At 46.2% G+C, this 23432-nt stretch overlaps 2 protein-coding genes across 6 annotated transcripts in view; one reads left to right on the forward strand and one right to left on the reverse strand.

Annotated features, from left to right (window-relative positions):
- LOC135241315 (ecto-NOX disulfide-thiol exchanger 1-like) overlaps window positions 1–23432 on the reverse strand; it is a 57070-nt gene that overhangs the window by 32314 nt on the left and 1324 nt on the right. The window lies entirely within an intron of this gene.
- Window positions 14580–23428, forward strand: LOC135240675 (coiled-coil domain-containing protein 122-like). 5 transcript variants are annotated; one of them, XM_064310496.1, is made up of 5 exons: window positions 14580–14749; window positions 21023–21135; window positions 21501–21899; window positions 22598–22714; window positions 23271–23428. In XM_064310496.1, exons 3-5 carry the CDS (start codon window positions 21591–21593, stop codon window positions 23295–23297), a joined length of 453 nt encoding a protein of 150 aa, XP_064166566.1. In that variant the 5' UTR covers window positions 14580–14749; window positions 21023–21135; window positions 21501–21590; the 3' UTR covers window positions 23298–23428. The 5 variants fall into 5 exon arrangements, with proteins under 5 accessions (XP_064166566.1, XP_064166565.1, XP_064166564.1 ...); XM_064310495.1 differs by lacking the exon at window positions 14580–14749 and adding an exon at window positions 16829–16944; XM_064310494.1 differs by lacking the exon at window positions 14580–14749 and adding an exon at window positions 20375–20458 and having other exon boundaries at window positions 20994–21135.

Genomic DNA, 23432 nt, shown 5'->3' on the forward strand with positions numbered 1-23432 from the left:
CAGGGGGAGAGGGGTCCCAGTGTACAGGAGGAGAGGGGGAGAGGGGTCCCAGTGTACAGGGGAGAGGGGGAGACGGGTCCCATGTACAGGGAAGGATGAGGGTCCCAGTTCAGGGAGAGGAGAAGGGTCCCATGGTACAGGGAGAGGGAAGGGTCCCAGTGTCGGAGGAGAGGTCCCAGTGTACAGGAGGAGGTCCCAGTGTCAGGGGAGAGGTCCCATGTACGAGAGTGTGGAGGGTTCCCAGTGTCGGAGAGGGAGAGGGCTCCATGTCATGAGGAGAGGGTGAGAGTGTCCCATGTACAGGAGGAGAGAGAGAGGGTCCAGTGTACAGGAGAGAGGAGAGAGTCCCATGACAGGAGGAGAGGTGAAGGTCCCAGTGTATGGAGAGAGGTCATGTACAGAGAGTCCATTGGAAGAGAAGAGGTCCCATGTAGGGAGGAAGGAGGAAGGTCCAGTGTACAGGAGGAGAGGGGACGGGTCCCGTGTATGGGAGAGAGGGTCCCAGTGTCAGGAGAGGTCCCATGTACAGGAGAGAGGAAGGGTCCAGTGTACAGGAGAGAGAGAGTCCCAGTGTACAAGAGAGGGAGAGGGGTCCCAGTGTACGGAAAGGTGAAGAAGTCCCATGTACCCGGGGGAGAGGGTCCAGTACAGGGAAGGTCCGTTTGGAGGAGAGGGGGAAGAGGTCCCATGTACAGGAGGAAGGGGAGGGGTCCCAGTGTACAGGAGGAAGGAGAAGGGTCCCAGGTACAGGAGAGAGAAGAGGGTCCCAGTGTACAGGGAGAGGGGTCCCAGTGTACAGGAGGAGAGGAGAGGTCCAGTACAGGAGGAGAGGGGAGGGTCCAGTGTACAGGAGGAGAGGGGGGCAGATTACAGGGAGAGGGAAGGTCCCAGTGTACATGGGGATAGGGGAAGGGTCCCCATGTACAGAGAGAGAGGAGAGGTCACAGTGTACAGGAGAGAGTAGAGGGTCCAGTGTACAGGAGAAGGAGACGGTCCCAGTGTGGGAGGAGAGGTCCCATGTACAGGGGAGGGGCCCAGTGACAGGAGGAGAGAGAGAGGGCCAGTGTATGGAGGAGAGGGGAGAGGGTCCTGTACAGGAGAGAGGAGAGGGTCCAGTGTATGGGAGGAGAGGGTCCCAGTGTACAGGGGAGAGGGTCCCAGTGTACAGGAAGAAGGGGGGGTCCCAGTGTACAGGAGGAGAGGGGGAGAGGGGTCCCAGTGTACAGGAGGAGAGGGGGAGACGGGTCCCAGTGTACAGGGGAGAGGGGTCCCAGTGTACAGGGGGAGAGGGGTCCCAGTGTATGGGAGGAGAGGGGGAGAGGGGTCCCAGTGTACAGGGGAGAGGAGAGGGGTCCCAGTGTACAGGGAGAGGGAGAGGGTCCCAGTGTACAGGGGGAGAGGGGGTCCCAGTGTACAGGAGGAGAGGGAGAGGGGTCCCAGTGTACAGGGAGGGGAGAGGGTCCCAGTGTACAGGGGGAGAGGGTCCCAGTGTACAGGGGGAGAGAGGGGTCCCAGTGTACAGGGGGAGGAGGGGTCCCAGTGTACAGGGGAGAGGGGGGGGTCCCAGTGTACAGGAGGAGAGGGGGAGAGGGGTCCCAGTGTATGGGAGGAGAGGGGGAGAGGGGTCCCAGTGTACAGGGGGAGAGGGGTCCCAGTGTACAGGGGGAGAGGGGTCCCAGTGTACAGGGGGAGAGGGGTCCCAGTGTACAGGGGGAGAGGGGTCCCAGTGTATGGGAGGAGAGGGGGAGAGGGGTCCCAGTGTACAGGGGGAGAGGGGTCCCAGTGTACAGGGGAGGGAGAGGGGTCCCAGTGTATGGGAGGAGAGGGGTCCCAGTGTACAGGAGGGGGAGGAGAGGGTCCCAGTGTACAGGGGAGAGGGTCCCAGTACGGAGAGGGGGAGAGGGGTCCCAGTGACGGAGAGGGAGAGGGGTCCCAGTGTAGGGGAGGAGAGGAGGAGAGGGGTCCCAGTGTAGGGGAGGAGAGGAGGAGAGGGTTCCCAGTGTAGGGGAGGAGAGGAGGAGAGAGGGGTCCCAGTGCACGGGAGGAGAGGGGTCCCAGTGGAGAGGAGGAGAGGTCCCAGTGTATGGGAGGAGAGGGGTCCCAGTGGAGAGGAGGAGAGGGGGAGAGAAGGGGCCCAGTGTATGGGAGGAAAGGAGGAGAGAGGGGTCCCAGTGTACGGGAGGAGAGGGGTCAGCCTGCAGCGGACGTCCTGGGCGTGGAGGCATTACAGCACTGTGAGAACATCTGACAGCAATTTGAGTTTGGTTATGTGCAGCTGTTTATAACTGCGATATTGAGTTTCACTACAGAATAAATAACAATTATCCAGACTGACTGCTATAAACCAAGATTTAATTTGCTTATAAGTCAACTAGGACGGCATTTTAACAGGACAATTTCTTCCCAAGACAGGATGGCATAGGCATTATCTTAACAGATTTTTTTTTTTGATTGCTGTATTCCAGATTTCACTCTGCTGAAAACCGTCGTAATGTACAAATGGCACTGATGAGCAGAACCTGAAACCACAGGAGAATCAGCCAGAACCTGAACCTGAGCTGCTGATCAATGCGCCGCTTCAGAGTCAGACTGAACCCTGAAGGGATTATTCCAGAGGCTGCCCAGGCTCAGCAGGCAGGGCTTAATCGAACGGGACGGGCGGAAGTGGCTCTCTGGCTGATTAAGACCCGCGCTGGGGACGCGCTGGGGACGTGCTGGGGCGTAAGAATGCAGGCAGGCTCTGTCCTGGGAGACGCGGCGGAGTCGGGGTATTATGGGAGAACAGGTGTAACGGAGGGAGGCGGTGTCAGGGGCAGACCTTACAGATTCGGGAAGGGTGGGACAGCCTGACTGCAGAGCGAGCTGCATCGCAGATATACCAAACGACCTGCGGGACTCCAGACCCCACAGTCCCAACACTGAACCCTACAGTCCCAACACTGAACCCCTACAGTCCCAACACTGAACCCCTACAGTCCCAACACTGAACCCTACAGTCCCAACACTGAACCCCTACAGTCCCAACACTGAACCCTACAGTCCCAACACTGAACCTTACAGAACCAACACTGAACCCTACAGTCCCAACACTGGACCTTACAGAACCGCTACAGTCCCAACACTGAACCTTACAGAACCAACACTGAACCGCTACAGTCCCAACACTGAACCTTACAGAACCAACACTGAACCGCTACAGTCCCACATGAACCTAACCACACTGACCTAGTCACCTGACCCCTACAGTCCCAACGCTGAACGCTACAGTCCCAACACTGAACCCTACAGTCCCAACGCTGAACGCTACAGTCCAACATACCCTGTCCAACCTGAACTCAGTCCCAAAGGGACCCTACAGTCCCACGCTGAACCCTCAGTCCAACGCTGAGCTACAGTCCCAACACTGAACCCTACAGTCCCAACGCTGAACGCTACAGTCCCAACACTGAACCGCTGTACTTTCACTGTCATAACTGTAAAGAGGACCACAGAGCAGTGCAGTGAACTGGCAGTATCAGTGCCAGCTCATAGACACGCACACGCGCGCACGCGCACACTCATTCTAAAATAAACAAATAATTTAATGTTATTACAGAAGACACTGCTGTCTGAATAATGATGATTCACTATAATCAGGAAAAACCCCAAACCTGACATCAGCTATAGGGCCAGCTGTTCTGTGCCCTCCATTTACACCCCCGTGCACCAGTGCCCTTTAACCCCTGATCCTGCCGAAGAGCAGCGTTCTCCAGTCAGGCGCTGTCCTGGTTCAACTGCTCACTGACCTCCCTACAGCAGCAGGGCTTCCACTGCGCTGTGGAGATGGAGGCAGAACCAGTGGCAGCCTTCCAGGAAGAGGGCAAAGAGGATCTCACATCTACACTACAGAGAGGAGAATACACAACTAAACCAGCGAGAGAGAGAGAGAGGCTCATCCCCCTTCTACACTACACTGCATTCTGCACCCTGGCTGTTCATAACCCAGCACCCTGACTGTTCACAACCCAGCATCCTGTCCAACTGAATTCACAAGCCCTGCTTTTCTGCAGTAAGGGGACAGATTTGTTTATAATCAATCAAGTCGTGAGCAGGACAATCTGCACCTTACGGCTCTGATAGTGAACATTGTGTACCCACACCACACCTTTCTGCACTGCCCATTCCTCACTGAGCGTGCATATAAATCACCCGCCCTTCCCGGACCCATTACAGCCCCCGCCCCTCCCTTCCCAGACCCATTACAGCCCATTCCTCACCAAGCGTGCATATAACGCCTGAGGATGAACAGCCCAGTAAGATTCAGACCTCACCCATTCCTCACTGAGCGTGCATATAAATCACCGCCTGAGGATGCAAAGGTTCGTCAGAGGTAAAGACTCATTTAGATCAGGGCTGCCCAACCCTGTTCCAGGAGATCTACTGTCCAGAAGGTTTTAATTTCAACCCTAATTTGGCACATGTAATTTCACTGATTAGCAGCTAAACAAGCTGTTGACACCTCTAGCTGTTGAATGAGGTGCTCTTTGTTAGGGTTGAAGTGAAAACCGGTAGCACAGTAGATCACCAGGAACAGGGCTGGGCAGGCCTGACTTAGATTAATTAGAGTTTGCTGCGGTATTCGTGAAAGGGCAGATAGAACATAGAAAAATGCCACTTGACCAATTACTCAATGTATGTGCCGTTCGTGCAGTTCAGGAAAAGAGTAACTGCTATTTGTCTTGGTACAAGAAAGATGGATCCAGAAAATGAAAGTGGTTTATTTTAAGGATTACTGTCCCATTATAAATCCTCAAATTCACACCAAACAGTAAATAATGGTTCTGAACTTGATGGGTGATATTGTGATTTCAAATAACCGTACATTTCAAACTTCCTTCAGTGATGTTTATGAACATATCACTTTCAATTCAGCTCCTAAAATTTTCCATCCAATGTCCTTTACACAAATGTGCGACACTTCTGGGAAAGCCATCTGCACTCATGTATTTATCTGCTTGGAGAAGCAACAGGAAGCTTGGAACAGGTCAAGCATTATATTTATTCATTTTAAGAATGTTCATCCTGTCAATCAGAAAAAAATTATAGCAATGGGACCAATCTGCTGAAATAGCAGAAAACACCACTGAAGCAACTGTAATTAGCCTCAAACAGGCTTTTTGCTTCACGTGAGCGTGCCAATACAGAAGAGATTGTAAAATAGCACTGAGCCCCGTCAACATTGGGTCCCGGCAGTTCTGCGCCTCTTACACAAACCGTGAGCTCAGTGAGCTCAGCCGACTGGGAACACGTTCTGAACACACGTCCTCTTTTCGTCCTCGTTTCCAGACTTTCATAAGCATTCAAACATAAGGCCGGCATTCAGAGACCGCATTGCCTCATCTTCCCAACATTCACTTCTAATCCCAGATGCGCTGTTTTCAGGCTAAAATCCAAACTATAAAAGATTTGGGACGGGGAGTAACATCTACTCACTGCTGCGGCAGTAAGACTGTTAAACTGGAATCACAAGGCCTTTTTCTGGACGGACTGACTGAAATACCACGCTCTGATTTAGACCTGCAGTAAATCCAGTATGTGCTGGGGAGAGCTGTGCTGCTTCTTCCAAATTTCTTCTTTTCCATTATTGTGGTGCTGCTGATTCCTGCATCCCACAGTTAATTCATGCAGACACAGGCCAGACATCAGTATATCAAAAGCCTTCAGAATCGCTTCATATTTTTCAGCGTTAAAATAGTCTCCAAGATGTCCTTGCACGAGACCCTTTTATCTAGACATGCATGGAACCACGTTTATGCACGCAGCTGAAATAAACGCTTGTTGGAGGATTCGGAATCAGTGCGGGAAAACGTGTTTTAAATATTTCATATCTCAGATCCAGGCCTTAACCCTGGTCTTAACCCTCATCTGATTATCTTTTTATTATAGGTCTCCATCTAGTTCTCCAATCCATAATTCATACAATCAGTTTCAGTTGTCAAATTTTACTTATTCTCACTTGCTGAGCACACATCAAGTAAACACATAAATATGAATATTACTGTAAGTTGAGGTGCTTATTTACCATATCACTTTGGCTAAAAGCTAAATAATCAGATTGTAAATGAACAGGTCTCACATTTATTATTTCTGAAATGTCAAAATATTGAATAAGATGTTGCATAGAAACATGCGCATGGTTTGATTTTATTAAAAATAAACAGAAAGCTTTGTGTGGACGGAGTGTGGCACAGTGGGTAAGGAACTGCGCTTGTAACCGAAAGGTCGCAGGTTCGAATCCCGGGTAAGGACACTGCCGTTGTACCCTTGAGCAAGGTACTTAACCTGCATTGCTTCAGTATATATCCAGCTGTATAAATGGATACAATGTAAAGTGCTATGTAAAAAGTTGTGTAAGTCGCTCTGGATAAGAGCGTCTGCTAAATGCCTGTAATGTAATGTAATGTAATGTGTGATAATGAACCATCATAAAACAATATGAAATCAAGCAGTGATGTAAGCCTCTATGCATCACAGTCATTATTGCTTAACTGGCCATTTGACCACAAGCATTACTATGCCATTGGATGCAATATGTTCAGTCAGTAAAAAACTCCAATGTGACATCAGCCTCAAAACCTCTAACCCGCACAACTGAGCCTCCCAAGCAGCGGTGGGGGTCGGATGCTGAATGTTAAAGATGGCTGTCATAGAGGATGACCTGTGAGAACACATTACATTACATTACAGGCATTTAGCAGACGCTCTTATCCAGAGCGACTTACACAACTTTTTACATAGCATTTTACATTGTATCCATTTATACAGCTGGATATAGCCTATACTGAAGCAATGCAGGTTAAGTACCTTGCTCAAGGGTACAACGGCAGTGTCCTTACCCGGGAATCGAACCTACGACCTTTCGGTTACAAGCCCAGTTCCTTACCCACTGTGCTACACTCCGTCCTCTCTATCCAATAAAGAGGATTATAGATTCTGCCCTGGGCATCCAACTGTTTCCAATAAAATGACTACCTCCTTGCAGAAGCCATTAAAATTTAAACCTTCTTCCTTCGCTGGATATCACCGCACCACTCTGCGTTCATTACAGCCTAAATGAAGGAAAAGCCCATTTCCATCTGTTCCACAGCGTGCTGTCACTATGAGAACATCACGTACCCAGCACTCACACGCACACGGATCCCGCAGAAGTGTGGGGTAACGGACACGCAACCACACGCTAAGACCCGCAGCAGTGTGGGGTAACGGACACGCAACCACACGCTAAGACCCGCAGCAGTGTGGGGTAACGGACACGCAACCACACGCTAAGACCCGCAGCAATGTGGGGTAACGGACACGCAACCACACGCTGAGACCCGCAGCAGTGTGGGGTAACGGACACGCAACCAAACGCTAAGATCCGCAGCAGTGTGGGGTAACGGACACGCAACCACACGCTAAGACCCGCAGCAGTGTGGGGTAACGGACACGCAACCACACGCTAAGACCCGCAGCAGTGGGGTAACGGACATGCAACCACACGCTAAGACCCGCAGCAGTGTGGGGTAACGGACATGCAACCACACGCTGAGACCCGCAGCAGTGTGGGGTAACGGACACGCAACCAAACGCTAAGATCCGCAGCAGTGTGGGGTAACGGACACGCAACCACACGCTAAGACCCGCAGCAGTGTGGGGTAACGGACATGCAACCACACGCTAAGACCCGCAGCAGTGTGGGGTAACGGACATGCAACCACACGCTAAGACCCGCAGCAGTGTGGGGTAACGGACATGCAACCACACGCTAAGACCCGCAGCAGTGTGGGGTAATGGACACGCAACCACACGCTGAGACCCGCAGCAGTGTGGGGTAATGGACACGCAACCACACGCACACGGATCCCGCAGCAGTGTGGGATAATGGACACGCAACCACACGCTAAGACCCGCAGCAGTGTGGGGTAATGGACACGCAACCACACGCTAAGACCCGCAGCAGTGTGGGGTAATGGACACGCAACCACACGCTAAGACCTGCAGCAGTGTGGGGTAATGGACACGCAACCACACGCTAAGACCCGCAGCAGTGTGGGGTAATGGACACGCAACCACACGCTAAGACCCGCAGCAGTGTGGGGTAATGGACACGCAACCACACGCTGAGACCCGCAGCAGTGTGGGATAATGGACACGCAACCACACGCTAAGACCTGCAGCAGTGTGGGGTAATGAACACACAACCACACGCTAAGAGCAGGGGTCCAATCTCATCCAGACAGGGCCGGTGTGGGTGCAGCCTTTACTTCCAGACAAGCAGTTACACGCCTGAATCTATGAATCACTTGTCTGTAATTGGTAGAATCATAAGGCATTACTCCTCTGATGAAACAAAAGCACCCACACCGGCCCGTTCTGGATAAGTCTGAGGACCTCAGGTTTAGAGGGTCCATGTCCTGATGGGGGTGCTGTGGTTCCCAGCAGAAAAGCTCATTGCTTGATCTGCTTCACTATGCATTTAATTGCATGAATGTGGGACTACATCCAATCTAAACTGGTGCAAGTTGCCTTGGAAACGGGTATCTGCAAAGCCAGTCCTTAATACAAATGAATTTCCTGGGCACTGCAAACACTGATATGAACAGTTTCTCCAAACTACAGTATGGCCGCCAGATTACTGCCTTTCTGAGGCTCCCATCCGTCAGCAGGAGGTCCCAACAGTTTGTCACTCTTACACAAGCCACTACTGCAGTCAACTCCGCAGACTCTGAACACATTCGCCTTTCCCACACTTTCATAAACATTTAAACATCAGGCCGGCTTTCAGAGAGCAGACTGCACTGCCTCCAGCTTTAAAAGGAGATGTTTCTCAGTGAAGAACCCCATGGCCATAAACAAGGGAGAGAAGGATCACAGCATACACGACTGAGTATTACTGGGCATGCTGGGTAAACACTGCCAGACACTACGGGCAGCACAACAGGCTTGACCAATCAGACTCTACACAGGCCTGTTATCTGAATCAGCCAAACCAGATAGAGAAGCTCAGTTAACCTCAACAGCTCTGGGGCAGAAAAACTCAACAAAGTAAAGAAATCTCAGGTTTGGACAGAGTTCACGTGGGAACAATTTCACAACTGAAAACACTAGAGATCTGTCCCGACCGCACGTCTCTAAACAGGCAAAAACCCCCGAGATGCACGGACAATGACAACAGCAGGGGGTAGAACAGCTGCAGCAGAAGAGCCCGTTCATGCTTCCCACAGAAACCAGTTTATAAAAGAAAGGAAAGGAGGCAGTCTCTCAGACAGTATTGTCATTTTTAAACGAGCCGGTTTCGCCGATCTGAATCGCTGGAGAAGAATGGCCTGTGTAGTCAGCCACACTTCAGCAGAGCGGGGTTTTACAGAAACACAGTGACTGCCATGCTCACGCCCACCGCCTTCCCCCAGGGCATCTGCCCCATACAGCAGGGAGGTGTGTTACAGAGGGCAGGAGTGCGTCACAGAGGGCAGGAGTGTGTTATAGCGGGTGGGAGTGAGTTACAGAGGGCAGGAGTGCGTCACAGAGGGCAGGAGTGCATTACAGAGGGCAGGAGTGCATTACAGAGGGCAGAAGGGCGTTACAGCGGGTGATGGGTCACTCATGCTTGAAGTGGTCCTAAAAGCACATGTAAATAATGTGATTGGGGCAGATTTGGCTGGGAAACGAACAATCCCTCATCTCATTATTTACAGAGCCTCCAACACTCTCACTGCGTTGCTGCTTCCTGATTGGGCAGATTGTTTTAATGCCACATTAATGCCTATATTCCCCCTTAAAGCTGAAAAGGCCGATCGCATGCCTTAGTTAATGATCCAGTTATCTTCTCTGTATTCTACAGCAGTTGCTAAGCAACTCGTTATTTCTGATATTGCCCTTGCAGTCCGAATTCTGATTGGCAGGCCCGCGTCCTGTCAGCCGCTAATGTGGGAAATGACACGGCGGTTTCAGAGCGCTTCCCGCCATCGTGACCGATTACACACCCGCTCAGTCAGCCCCGCCCCACTGAGGGGGGGCCGGGCAGAGCGCCGCCCATCTCCAGCCCAAAGCAAATTAAGACCCCGACCCGCATTAAAAATCCAATATCCACTGCACATTTCATTTAGGTTCATTTAGTCTCATTGTTAACTTCATTTGGAGTTGCGTAAACACGCACATTGATTTCACAGCCTAGTGTCACAGACTAGCTGCATGCTGAACAGTGCCCAGTCTCGGGCTGTAGATGAGGCTGAGGGAGGCAGGCCTGGGTTAGCGAGGCAGCAGCACACAGGCCACGGCTCTAAGGCCGGCCTCAAACAGAGCGCCCGTCCCGCCCAGCAGGAGCGCGCACTTCTGGTGAATTAGGACAAGTTCTGTTTCACCAAAAGACTGTGCACAAAGACGACCGATTCTGACGGACAGACCGTGTACCTCCTTCACCATGCCGATGTCCATTAGAGGACCAGAACAGCGACAGTCCACCAGTCTACAGAAACAAACAGCATCCCACCAGTCTACAGAAACAAACAGCATCCCACCAGTCTACAGAAACAAACAGCATCCCACCTGGCTCAACCCTGACTCTACAGTACACTACAAAACAGGAAGGGTGCTTAATTTAATCCAGGGGGACAACTCTGACATATTCTGTCCAAAATAATGTGTCAGCTCCCTATTAAGGAAGGGTGGTACTGGGATTATACAAATCTGTCCACTGAAAGGAGTAAAAGCCACAAACACCTTGATTTCCTTTATTTCATTTTTTTAAGGTGCAGCACTGTGATATCTGCAAAGCAGAGGATGCTCAGACTTGCGTTCTCTCAGCGTGCAGCATTTCTGTGTGGCATGTACAGGCATTACCGGGTTATTTCTGTACCAGCAGACACACATCCCGGCAGCGGAGCACGGACACACACACACTCACACACACACACACACACACTCTGCACACACCTTGGTTTTTTATTGTTCTTTTTAAAGAAGCCTCCGGGGGCCAGGTGTAGTGCAGCAGCCTCTCGCTGTAAACACAGCACAGCTCTTCCTCTGCACCCTGCCTGCTGCGCCAGCTCTCACAGGCAGACCCACTTCAGGCAGAGATGTGAAAACACAGCCGGGTCGAAGCTGAAGAGAGAGCACAAAATAACCTCCTTTCCTTTTAATCTGAGCCCATTTACCACCGCCACACAGTCCCGACTCCAGCCTGCAGGGTTAGAGTGAGGCGTGTCAGAGCAATGACCCACGACCCATGACCCACGACCTCTGGTCTCTTCATACCTGCTCTGCTTTGCCTGGACACACCTTGCCCTCTCCCGCTCCTCTTGTACACCACTGACTCCGCCCACTACGTCCACCCACTCCATGACTCAGGAGGGAGAAGGCTGGAATTTATACAGTTTTATTACGGACCGATGAAATACAGCTCAGCCACTCTCAATAACGGACAGGAATGGCAGTGGCTAGCTGCTGTGGGAGAAGCTAAATCAAAAGCTGCAGCCCGACTTCAAAACAACAAACCCTTTTACAGAAGAGATGCCCAACTGATTCACTTCACCGTGAGTTTCTGACTGTTGAGTTTAATGACCCAATCTACAAATAAATCTGCCAACAGATCCCACTGCAGATGATTAAAGCTCTTTAGAAAGACAGGTGTGGGGAAACTGTAAGCGCAATCATACAGCAATGTTAAACATGATCACTGCGATCGTGCGGGGAGATATTAACGCTGCAATAGGATATCCTTTACCTATCAACATCAGAGATGGTTCTGGCTCGATGCTGAACATGAATCATACTGGGAGGATCGTCTGATCGCCATAAAAATGCACATTTCAGGGACACTTGAACATTTCATCCCAGGGCTGGATGACTGGGTTTAACAACCAAAGCAGCATTTCCTACCTCATGGAACAAAGCTGTGTGCAGCAAACGCTGTTCCCCGAGAAACTCTGTTCCCCGAGAAAGTTATACTTCAAAAAAAGGGGGGGGGTGGGAGTGACAGACTGAGCAAAAGAGCGAGGGAGAGAGAGAGAGCAAAAAAAGAGATAGTGAGTGTGAAAGCAAGAACACAGAGAGAGAGGGAGAGAGAGGGAGAGAGAGAGGGAGAGAGAGAGAGAGAGGGAGAGAGAGAGAGAGAGAGAGGGAGAGAGAGAGGGAGAGAGAGATGTCATTCCTCCTTGGCTCCTAATAGGAGTACTGAAGCTGTGCTCCTTATCAGTGATGCGTGGATGCGCCTCCTCGCTCAGATCCTCCTTAAACGGACTCCTCCAGACAAATGAGAAAATAATTGAGGTCATGAGTCAGTTATTCTGGAAGAATTCCATTAGAGCCGCAAGGCCCGTGATTGGCTGGATGATCTGAGCACAACGGCAGAAATTACCGCTGGAGCGGGAAAACACAGCGCTAGCGCTAATACCCAGTGCTAATGCCCAGCGCTAATACCCAGCGCTAATCTGCTGACATTCTCCCCTTAAACAGGATTAGTGTAACAGATTAAATCTGCTCAGTAAATTATGTTCGGCGCATTGCTGAGGTGCATTATTAGGATATATTTTTTTTTTAAAAACTACTTTGTTGAATTGAAAGGCATCAATTTCTGCCACATTTCAAAATTTCCCAGAATGCAGACCTATACATTTACATTTTCAGAGCATTTACAGTCGTCCGTTATGGACTGAAGGAAAGCCAAAAGCCACAGCTGAAAACCCAACCAAGACCCCTGCAGTCACATACCCACCCTACCCACCCCTGCAAATTCACTGTAGGGGTCTCTGCACTCCCAAAAGACCCTTAATGTCACAAGCAAAAAGGGAGAAACACTCCCTTTCAGGCTGCCCATTTCAGTTTAAACAACGTTCTGATGCAACTTTGCAACTCTACCAATGAAATGGTAGAAAAGGCAAAAAAAAGGAAAAGGCAAAAACTGAATGTAAAAATTTCAGCCACTCTTGGGAGAGCGATGGACGTTAAAAAAGCGTTTATTGCAAAACACTTTAAAACAGCAACACACTTGAGCTCGGGGCCTCCTTCAGGGTCATCCTGCGAGAGACTAAAACAGAGACTCTGAAAGGCTCCCGGCTGAAACACTGGTGTTTTAAAGGCTTTTATAACAAATGCATTTTTAAGCATTGCTCTCCAAGAGTGGCTGAAATGTTTAAAAGCCTGAAAATGGCAGCTAAGCCCCACAGTCCCACTGCAACAAAGGGAGTCTTCACATTGTTTACACTTTGAAGTCATCACTGTCTGTCACCCCCCCCCCACACCCACACGGCCCCACCTCCCATCAAAGGGACAAAACACTAAAGCACACATCAGGGAAAATGCCTGGGAGGAAAGCCTTTCATGTGTACCGGCTGAAAGCATGTTTCCACACTGTACAGCAGCGCTGTCATCTCAGCGCGCGATCGGGGGAAACGCGCCTCAGCGCGAGATCGGGGAAACGCGCCTCAGCTCGCGATCGGGGGAAACGCGCCTCAGCTCGCGATCGGGGGAAACGCATCTTCAACATTCTAATGCTGATGTAACAGTCATTACACTTCTTCTAGAACACGTACTTAAATTTTTTTGAAAAAGAACAATGAAAACATTCCAAAAAACCTACTCAAAGGCGAAATGGCACAAAGCAGGTTCCCCCATGTTAAAGCTCTCCTTTCCCAGAGAGAGTGTTGTCATTAAAAATGACAATGCCACCATTCAGTGGTTTGAAGAGCATGACACAGATGTAATCTGTATGTCATTGCCTTACAGGTCATCATCGCTGAGCCCATTCAAGCCTTTACAGGATGTAATGGAATGGCAAGAAAGAGTATTCCAGCTCCATTAACTCTGACTGTGTTCACTAACCTGCTTGTGGAGTAACAGCGTCATTCTCACCCTGCAGAACCCCAGATGCTGGTGCGCTACGCTACGGCTCACGGAGGTTATACTGGTCACTCGCAGGGGTCCAAGAGCATTTCCACTGGTTTTATACAGCTGTTGCCCTTTATATTCACTGCCAGGAGAGAGAACGCACTGTGACCTTGTTTAAAGATGCCTTTCAGTTCTGAAACATTACTCAATGTTTCTTTCACAAGCACGTATGATAGGATTTTACATTTTTGCAGTTTTAATTTGACCTGCATAGGTTTCTGTTCCATTGGTTCGCTGATGTAAATATATAATAATATATAAATAAATGCAAATATATACACTACAGGGCATTTCATTATGTGACTGTTTTATTCAAACAAAGCAGACGGGGAATGGCCTTTCACCTACACAAATAATTCCAGAATAACTGCCGCAATTCAATGTCATGCTGCAAATACATACTGTATGAAAAAATGTAAATGTATGTGTCCAGATCACAATACGCCATAAAGAAAATGATTCTTAGGCATAAGCCATTTCTCCACCAATAATATAGCTGTCCCACATATAGTTTTTTTTTTTACATGCACATTCCCCACAATGTTGATTGTTTTTCCTGCCACCGTGGGCTATGCATGGCAAATTGCGGTCGGTCACTCACGGACGACCTGTGGGACGAATACGCAGGTCGTGCTTCGTTTAGTAGGCGCATGCGCAGGTGCATCTCCCAAAATCACCACTTCGAACGCCACGAGATTTTTAAGCACAGCTTTATAGCCTAACGTTACTTTAGCTAACCCCAACATGTTAGCGTTTCGCCTACTTTAGTTTACCCACTTAGCGCGTACCACCGATACAGATGTATGGACACACGGAGGACAACAAATAGCCTAACGTTACAGAGGTGAGGACATGCCATAGCTAGCTAACTATATAGTTAGCCAAGTTTTACTCATGACACTTTGTACAGGTGTACCGTGGGTCTGTAGAGTTTCGTGCTTGTTTAATAAGATCCTATCTGAAATTGAAAATCAATTTAAAAGAGATCGTTCCCGTTTCATCACTCCATAACCAGCCGCCTCGCGGTTAGTGGCTAGGTCAGCAACATTTTTAATCATTTCAGTCAGAATCCAATTTATAACTCCTTGTAATATGTCAATATCAGCTGGCCTTTGAAGAGATGAAAGGCTTCTGACAGTCCTGACCCCCACACAGTCAGTATACGTTTTTCCATAGCATGCACAGCTGACTGATTTCAAGGATAGTTAATTTTGGGTCCTCGTAAAATTGCACTGCTTTGAAAAATCTCATTATTCGAAGTACAATGCAACGCAAGGTGATTCACGTACAGTGTTAATATTATTAATACAACGTAGATATAAACTAATTCGCTTCATATCTCAGTATTGCTGCTGTTTAAATCTTGCATTTGACCATTTCGGTTATCCATTTTATTCCTAAAAACCACGTTTTACGTTTTCACAGTGAACGTGATGTGTCAGTTACCTGAAGGAGCTGAACCGGATACACATTTTATTTAAATAGCCTGTTTGAGAACTCAGATATTTATCGCTCTACCGCAGGCAGTCCCCTCTCCATGGTGCTGAACCGGTTGCCCAGGTGACGTGATATTAAGGTCACCCACCGCGGAGCAGTGTTTGTCAGCTGGCTCGTTAACCGCAGTGACGTCTCCAGCGAACGATCGCTATATTTTCAAAGACACTTATAAAACCAAATATGAAAAGCTAACCGGCGTCACAGGCATGTAAAGGTGAATACGGTGATGGGAAGTAAACTTTCAATGTTATCCAAATTCTGGAAGAAATACAATTGAGTAAAGCTCAAGCTCACGTTGACATTATAAGAAGAGCTGAACCCATGTGGATAGCACGCAAGTTTGTTTGGTAGAGCAGACTGCGTCCTTTTTTTAAATAGAGATTTTTAACTTTTATGAATAGGAGTCTTCTCATTTTCCCATCCAAATAATGAATACTGGAAAAAAATATTTTAAACAGAGAGGGGAGAAAGTTTGATACAAGCTTATTTTGGATATAGGTAAGACGCCTACGCACAGAACTTCCCATAAATGTTGTAAAAGGCAGTATTCAACACAAAGAACAATGGAGACTTTGAATAATATAGTTTGGCTCTTTAGTGCTTATGATGGCCTTTCCTCAATCTGAAAATGTCATTTATTTTTTAGACTTTTTTTGATCTGCTAAATACCTCTCAGGTAACTACATTCAGATTATAAAGCAATACATTTTTTAAAGTCTTATAAATTTATGGGAAATATTGGTACACTTTCGCAGTTCTGTCATTTATAACGACATTCTTTCTAGTCTACTAAATATTAAACTTTGCGCAAAACCATCTGCACAATATTACTGATCTGAAGTAGCCGATTCAGGTAAGTGCCGATCTGACCAATTAAATTTTTAGAGGCCGGCTACAATGTTCATTCTTGCAAATGCATTCACTTCTACAAGACAATGTGAATGTAAGAAAAAATATGCGCGAATTGGCAGTTGTATTCACATTGTGTCTATCATTTGTTCGCTTTGATATCCACTTTTGCATTGTCTAATCTAACACAAAAGTGAATGTATTATACTCGTGCAAGACGTGCTGAAAGCAGCCTACATTATGTTTTGTGCCTGCTTGATTAAAAATTAGTCAATTTCCCTTCGGCATATAAAGATTGGGGTGTCCCGTCCTTTTAAGTCTTCCCTCGCTGCGCGTATACGGTGTCATTGGCAGAGCCGCCGATAGAATAGGGATTCGGTTAGCCTATACATACCCGGAAAACGTAAACACAACCGCAGAAAAAGAAATTACACTTAACAGCTTCTTACCGATAAGTAGACGTTTTCGGAATTTCCCAAATGAACCACGCGTATACTGCTGTCAGTTATAAAATGTATTCCTTCACTTCACTCGAAAAAAACGAGACCGTTGTTGCCGTCTAACGTCCCTCCGCTCCGTAGCTAGGCGCTTCTCATTTCAGTCGTCTATGACCGACTGAGGCGCGCGACACGGATCATCGTGCACGACCCCGCGGCTGGCGACGGCCTCCTGAAATATGCAGGGACATTCCAGGTGCGTAACACGCCCGGCAAGCTGCGCGACACTGCCTTATATATGAAAGTCGAGCACCAACTGATCACACACCAGTGCATGTTAATTTAATGGAAACCCCGTCTTACCAGCGCGTTTAAAATTGGTGCAAGGTAAATGATTTTGGAAAATCGAAAATTGTTTTATATGTAGACTGAAAGGGACAAGAGAATGTGGTCCTTCTGAGTTTCTAGTTTAAGGACGTTACAAAATGCATCAGGTCATTCTTTCTTTCTTTGCGCTTTCTAATAAACTGTTGTAGCGGAGATGCCAGGAGTGTGCAGCCTTTGTCTTCACCAGTGCAATCATTGCTCAGCCTAGATTCCAGGCATAGTGCAATGCACGAACGCAGTCTATAGGCTACGTCTAACATGTAGCCTAAACTAAACAGGGCTATAGCCTATCAAAGCACGAGAGTTCCGTATATTTTTATAGCCTACATACGAGCAGGTTCGTCCATCAAATCGGATATAGCCTTTGTAAATTTGTTTTGGAACACCGTACGCATTAGTTGTCAACGTTGCCTCTTCTTCAAGCCGAAATTTAAGAGCCAATTGAATGGATTCGAGCGCCTCGCTAGGCACGGTAAATTTTACATGTTCAGTAAATCCTCTAAACATAAAATACACATTTTAAGCCTCGGGGAAATAAGGGGACCGAACTGACCTTCACGAATAACCGATAACAAAAAGGTTGTTTGGTTCATAACTGTATTTTTATATTCAGCCTCTACCCAAGTGTCAACAATATTTTAAAACCGAAAGGTGAGAATACCAATTATGACAATTCTGTTGAACTTTATTGGTGAATTATTAATAACATTGGCCTAATAGTATGTTAGTGTGCGATTGCTGAAACTGGTCAGCTTTCCAAAGCAGTTTGCATTTTATGACAGCTGGTTGAACTTTCCATTTGTCCTCGACTAAGGTCACATGGTGTATTTTGGTATGATTTGTGTGGTCCACATCTAAACGGAATCTACCTGCACTAAAATGACTAACTTGCAAACATCAGAACGAAATACAATGTTTACCTATTTAAATAGCTTACATTAGGCCATTTCAGAAAGAAAGCACATCCGTACTGAGTATGCAGTGATGTTTGAGTTCTGGATGAAAATCTCTCAGGCTTGAAAAACTTTCAAAATTTCATTGCCGAAACTAACAGAATTACTCATGTATACCAAGAAACAATTTTATGGATTCTCTGGGTCCAGTTTGATAACTTTCCGAAAGGCATTCCATATAAAGGAAATGGGATCATTGAAATGCATCTTCTATAATAATCACTGTGCACACTAAGATACCGTGGAAGGATAATGCCATCGTCACATTTCCCAAGTTTAGGAGCATACCTATTTCCATACACCATTACGGAAATGTCTTATTGTCCCAATATTGCGCTCCACACTGTATTTACTTTGATAACATTCATATCATCTTCAAATGTTGCACTCTAGGGCCTGTTAGAGGCCATTAAAACACAAACAGTCAAACATTTTAAGCCTCGGGGAAATAAGGGGACAGAGTTGACCAGCCCGAATAGCCGATATAAAAGGAGATTCTTTGGTTCAGAATCGCATTTTAATATTCAGTCTCTACCGAAGTATAGCTCTGTGAAAGTAGGAGAGATCATGAGTTGCTTCAACAGAATGAAGATTACCTGAGGACATTACCCCCTCTACTGGTGAATTTGGGTAGTTGCGGAGGAAATAAAGATAGCATGTCATGTCATGGAGCACGCTACAAAAACTAAACATGAATAACCTGTTACTTTGGCTGAATTCAAAAACTTGATTCAAAACACTGACTAAGGAGTGTGTATATTTCTAATTCTAAGTGTCAGTTATTTTTTTGTTTGAATGCAGTCTTGTCCTGTTCTTACTCATTGTACAGCTCACGGTCTCTGGGCCAGGACATCCTTTTAAAAGAAATATTAATTTCAAAGGAACTCCTTAGGTAAAACAAAGGATAAATAAATACACAAAACTGTCAGGGGAAGTATTAGTTGGCCTACTGCTTCAATTTCTCAATTACGTTTAAAAAATTCAAATGTTCATGTCAAAGAAGTTGACGGAATAGCGTACATTTCTCAGGTGTAATACATTCGGGCGAAGTTCCGCTTCTTTGTATTCCGTCCTAATAAAACTGGGTCACGTGCAAGGCACAGGAAGCCTCTGACATCACTGATGACATCGACTCTGCGCTCTTCGGTCCGCCGCTGAAGAAAGCAGTTGTGTTTCGTGCACTAGGCGTTACATTTCTCCCCTTAAATCTCTAGAAATAAATCGTCTGGAACTTAAAGAAGGTAGTAAAGTAATCTCTCCAATGTCCCTTCAGAAGATCACGCCTGACTGTCCCTGCAGTAACACACTACAGGAGGTTGCAGATACAGATACAGAAATGCTGAAATGAAGCAAGTGTCATTACTATTAAATTCACTAATTTAATCAATATAAAAAATATTTTAAATGATGCATACTTTTACTTATTACATGCCCCACCTTGGCTTAAATGCATATAAAAAATTAAACAATTCAGCTCTGAAATTTGAATTCCTTGATACTAGTATGAGAATTTTAATGAAAAAAGTGTGTTGATTGAAATATTAAATAAAGTTTACATACAGTCGTAACAAATGCAAAATACCAATAAATATGGAAGCATGTGAAGCTTTCATGACAATAATGTTTTTAGATAAATAAAAATAATAATAAATTTAAATAATTTAAATGTTCTAAAGCATGTTCTATAATGAAATCTGGGCTGGCATAAAGTGGGAAACAGTCACTCAAGCCAAGTTCCCATGTCTAAAGAGGCGATCTCCACAGGACAGCTGCCTTTACCAAGACGAAGGGAAACCAGGAAGTGGAGTTATTAGTGGTGACAGTTCTCAAGGCTTTGGCTCTGTACTTTCCAGTACAGACTCTCAGACTCAGTCATGGACCTAGGCCTTGGTACTTAGGAAGTTTAATTGAACCTTTTGTTACTAAAGTAACACGCTCAGAAAGTGAAGAGTCCCCCCTCGCCCACGCACCCATTCTTCACTATGCATTTTGAATTCACCTCTGAGATGAGGTAATAATTGGTTATCGGAAGTCGTTCAGAGACTTACTTGTCCTCTTCTTACCTTTAGCATATTTTGCCATTAGGTTAGTTTTAGTCCTACTGTTAAAGTGTCCCTGGATGCTCCCGTAATGAGTGCTATATGTACGTCTGGTTTCCATTTGGTAAAATGTATTCTGTATACTAACTGGGTGTCATTAGGCTGTTTTTCTAAGTTGGTGAACCCTTATTTTAGGAGTTGAATAATTTGGAATCCAACTGATAATTAGCCCATGAAAAATTATATCTGTAGTAGGCTACATTTAGTGAACGTTGTTTAAAAGTTCTCTTCTTTATTAACTTTCCTGTCACGTGAAAGGCAAGTCGGCCTAAGGTACGCGCGTGCGTCAGGAGTTACGACTGGCTCGGCGATATGGCCGCGAACACAGAGGGTATTGACTACTAATAAATGGAAGTACACTTAATAATATTATCGGGACTATAATGCTAATTGAATTTAACTTCATTTTACCAGAATTGTCCTGACCAGAATAGCCTATGTTCGCTAAAGCTAACGTTAGGGGAAACAACTTGTCGCAGTCGCAGTCCCTATCGACGATCTGTCCACAAATTAAGAAGCAGCACTACTGCGCCAGTAGCTATATCTAGCACGTATTTGTTAAGTTAGTTAGCCTACAACAGATTCGCCTGTTGGTTAAGTGATGGGTCTAATAGTTGGCTAGATACACTTTAAGGGAATCCCAACAATGAGCTTTGTAGCCCTAATAGTCTACATGCAGGGTCGAAAGATTTGACCTGTTCTTCATTATTGCTGACACATAAATGGAAGAACAGCTATTTACCTAGCATTAGCAAGTTAGCTAGCTAACAGATACCCTTTGAAAATTTAACTAGCCGTTGTACCATGCATCGCACCTGCGTACGGAATGGTTGATGACCTAGTATGTATTGTTCCGTCTTTATCAGCTACCTGCGCACATACCGTTTCTTTACAGAAGGGGAACGACACCAGTTCTGTCTATCGGAATCTTTAGAGGAAGCGACTCAACAGGTTGAAGCCCGGGACATTGAGCTGAAGAGGAACAGGGAAATTCTCTGTGGCCTGCAGGTATTTCATAAATACTTCATCATAAACTGGAATAAACATCGCCGTGTGAAGTTTCTGAAACAAAGCTGTGTTTATTCATCAGAAAATCTGTTTGCTCAAATAGCTCTCACTCTGTACATGGCTATGTATTTAGACGTCCCCTGAGAAAACTATTTGTGATGGGAAAATAACTTGAGTTGCACAAGTGGAAAATAAATTTGTATTGTCAAACTTTTATCAGTGGAACCATTTACAGTAGTTAGCCTATGAAGTTCTCACTCTCATAGTAATTAAAAATCAGCTTTGAATAAATATTCAATGTTAACACAATAAATATTACATTTTGTGGTAGCGTTTAAAGCAAACTTAATTCTTTCCTCCAACAGGCTACGTGTTTGAAAGTAGAGAAGAGTCGTGAGGCCACACAGCTCGAGTTAAACGCTACAGAGAGGGCAATTCAGAGCCTTTCCGACGAAATGATGCAACTGCAACTGCGTGCCAGTGATCTGGAGTCAGATTCACAAGCAATTTACCTGCAAAACATTAAGCTTCAGCACAAAATAGAGGAAGAGGCGGATAACTTTCAGCTGATGCTCAAGAGATACAACATGTACCGGGATAAAATGGAAAAGCACAAGACGGCCATCTTGATGCAAGAAAGCCAAAGCGCAGTTCACAGGGAGCTGGTGGAGAAGAGAGGGCTGATAAACCAGCGAAAAGCGGAGAGAGAGAGACTGCTGGCAGACCTTGAGAATCCAGAGGGAAATGCCATGAGGCAGGCGCAGGTGGGGGTACTTCATTTAGTGATCAAAGGGGTTTTAAGAACGAGAATGAAAAGACTGCAGGTCTGAATTCTTTGAGGGATTTTGCAGTTGTACTTATATGCAGTGGTATCAGATCTGAATCGCAGATAAACATTCAGCCATGCAACCAGGTGATATGTAGACAGAAAATACACATCCACAAGAACATCCACAAGCCACTGCTGCCTAATCTGTTCCATCTGCCTTGTTTACAGTGGAATAATTGGTTCTGCTCACTGAAATGGTCAAATAACACATGTAAATCATAACCACTGGAATTTTTTCTTGATTTGGATCTGTACTCTATAAAAAATTAATGTGGTTTCAAACTGTAGAGCTCTTCCTAAGCCTACCAGGCCCTTTGCGTTTTCTGAGCTCACCAGTGCTTTCGTCTTTATGTTGTAAACGATCGATTTTTCTTCTCCATATTTCTCAGCCTACAATAAAGCCTAGATACTGAAAAGGCTTATACCCTTTGAACTTCATCTACACTTTAACTACATGCAAATTGTTTGATTGCAAATCTAAAATTGTGGGGTACAGAGCCAAATCACGAAAAAAAAAATGTCTTTGTGCCAAACAATATGGAGCTCCCTTTAGTAAACGTATAATAAGATGAAATGGTGCAAAACCATGTGTGGAAAACATCCGTCTGACTTTACTGATTTAAATGTTGGCAGAAAGAAGTTGATGAGCTGAGGGTGCAGATATCTGCCGTGAAGGAGGTGGTTTTCAGTAAAACACAGCTGCTGGTGAAGGAACAGGAGACCCACATGCAGCTGAGAGAGGACATTGAGGTCAGACATTTTTAAAACAATTTACTATTATTTTTTAATTCTGGCACTTTGACTAGGAAAACATTTAAATGAAAATTTTCAAAAAGAGTCTGCATTTCATGCATCTAAACAATGCGAGCGGCAGAATTTTCATAGAGGAAATTGGGATCTTTCGATATGGCGCAACTGCAGTACCAGCCTGCTATCCATTAGTGCGGAGCTTCTCTCAAAGAATAGTCCTTTTCAGAAAATTAATACTAATAATAATAGGTGTTCAGGATTTTGCAAACCTCTACTTCTTCCTGCTGTATTGAATTTGACCATTTGTCACAAATAACAGATTAGCATGAAGGTTAGGGAAGTTGAAAGGTGGTAGGTTTTGGGGTCGATTCCCAGGTGGAGCACAGCCATTGTACCCTTCAGCCAGGTACTTCACGTGAACTGCATCCGTAAATATCCAGCTTAATGTGCAAGACACTCTGGATCAAAGCGTCTAATAAATGCCCATGATGTAAATGTAAACGTCGTCTTGCTGAGGAATTCGTCTTGACAGTCTCGTGTTTTGCTCGCGTCTTAGATTCAGAACGGTGTGAAGCCATCCTGAGGCGCATGCGCTCTCAGTTGCACAAAGCGCAGTCCAATCACAGGCAACTCACGGGGACGTCTGCTGGCTGGAGCAGGAAGCAGCTGACCTCAGGAGGCGCCTACAAATCCAAGAGGGAACCCCAGGAGAATTCTA

The sequence above is a fragment of the Anguilla rostrata genome, chromosome 15 (assembly GCF_018555375.3).
Source record: "Anguilla rostrata isolate EN2019 chromosome 15, ASM1855537v3, whole genome shotgun sequence".
NCBI classification, from domain to species: domain Eukaryota; kingdom Metazoa; phylum Chordata; class Actinopteri; order Anguilliformes; family Anguillidae; genus Anguilla; species Anguilla rostrata.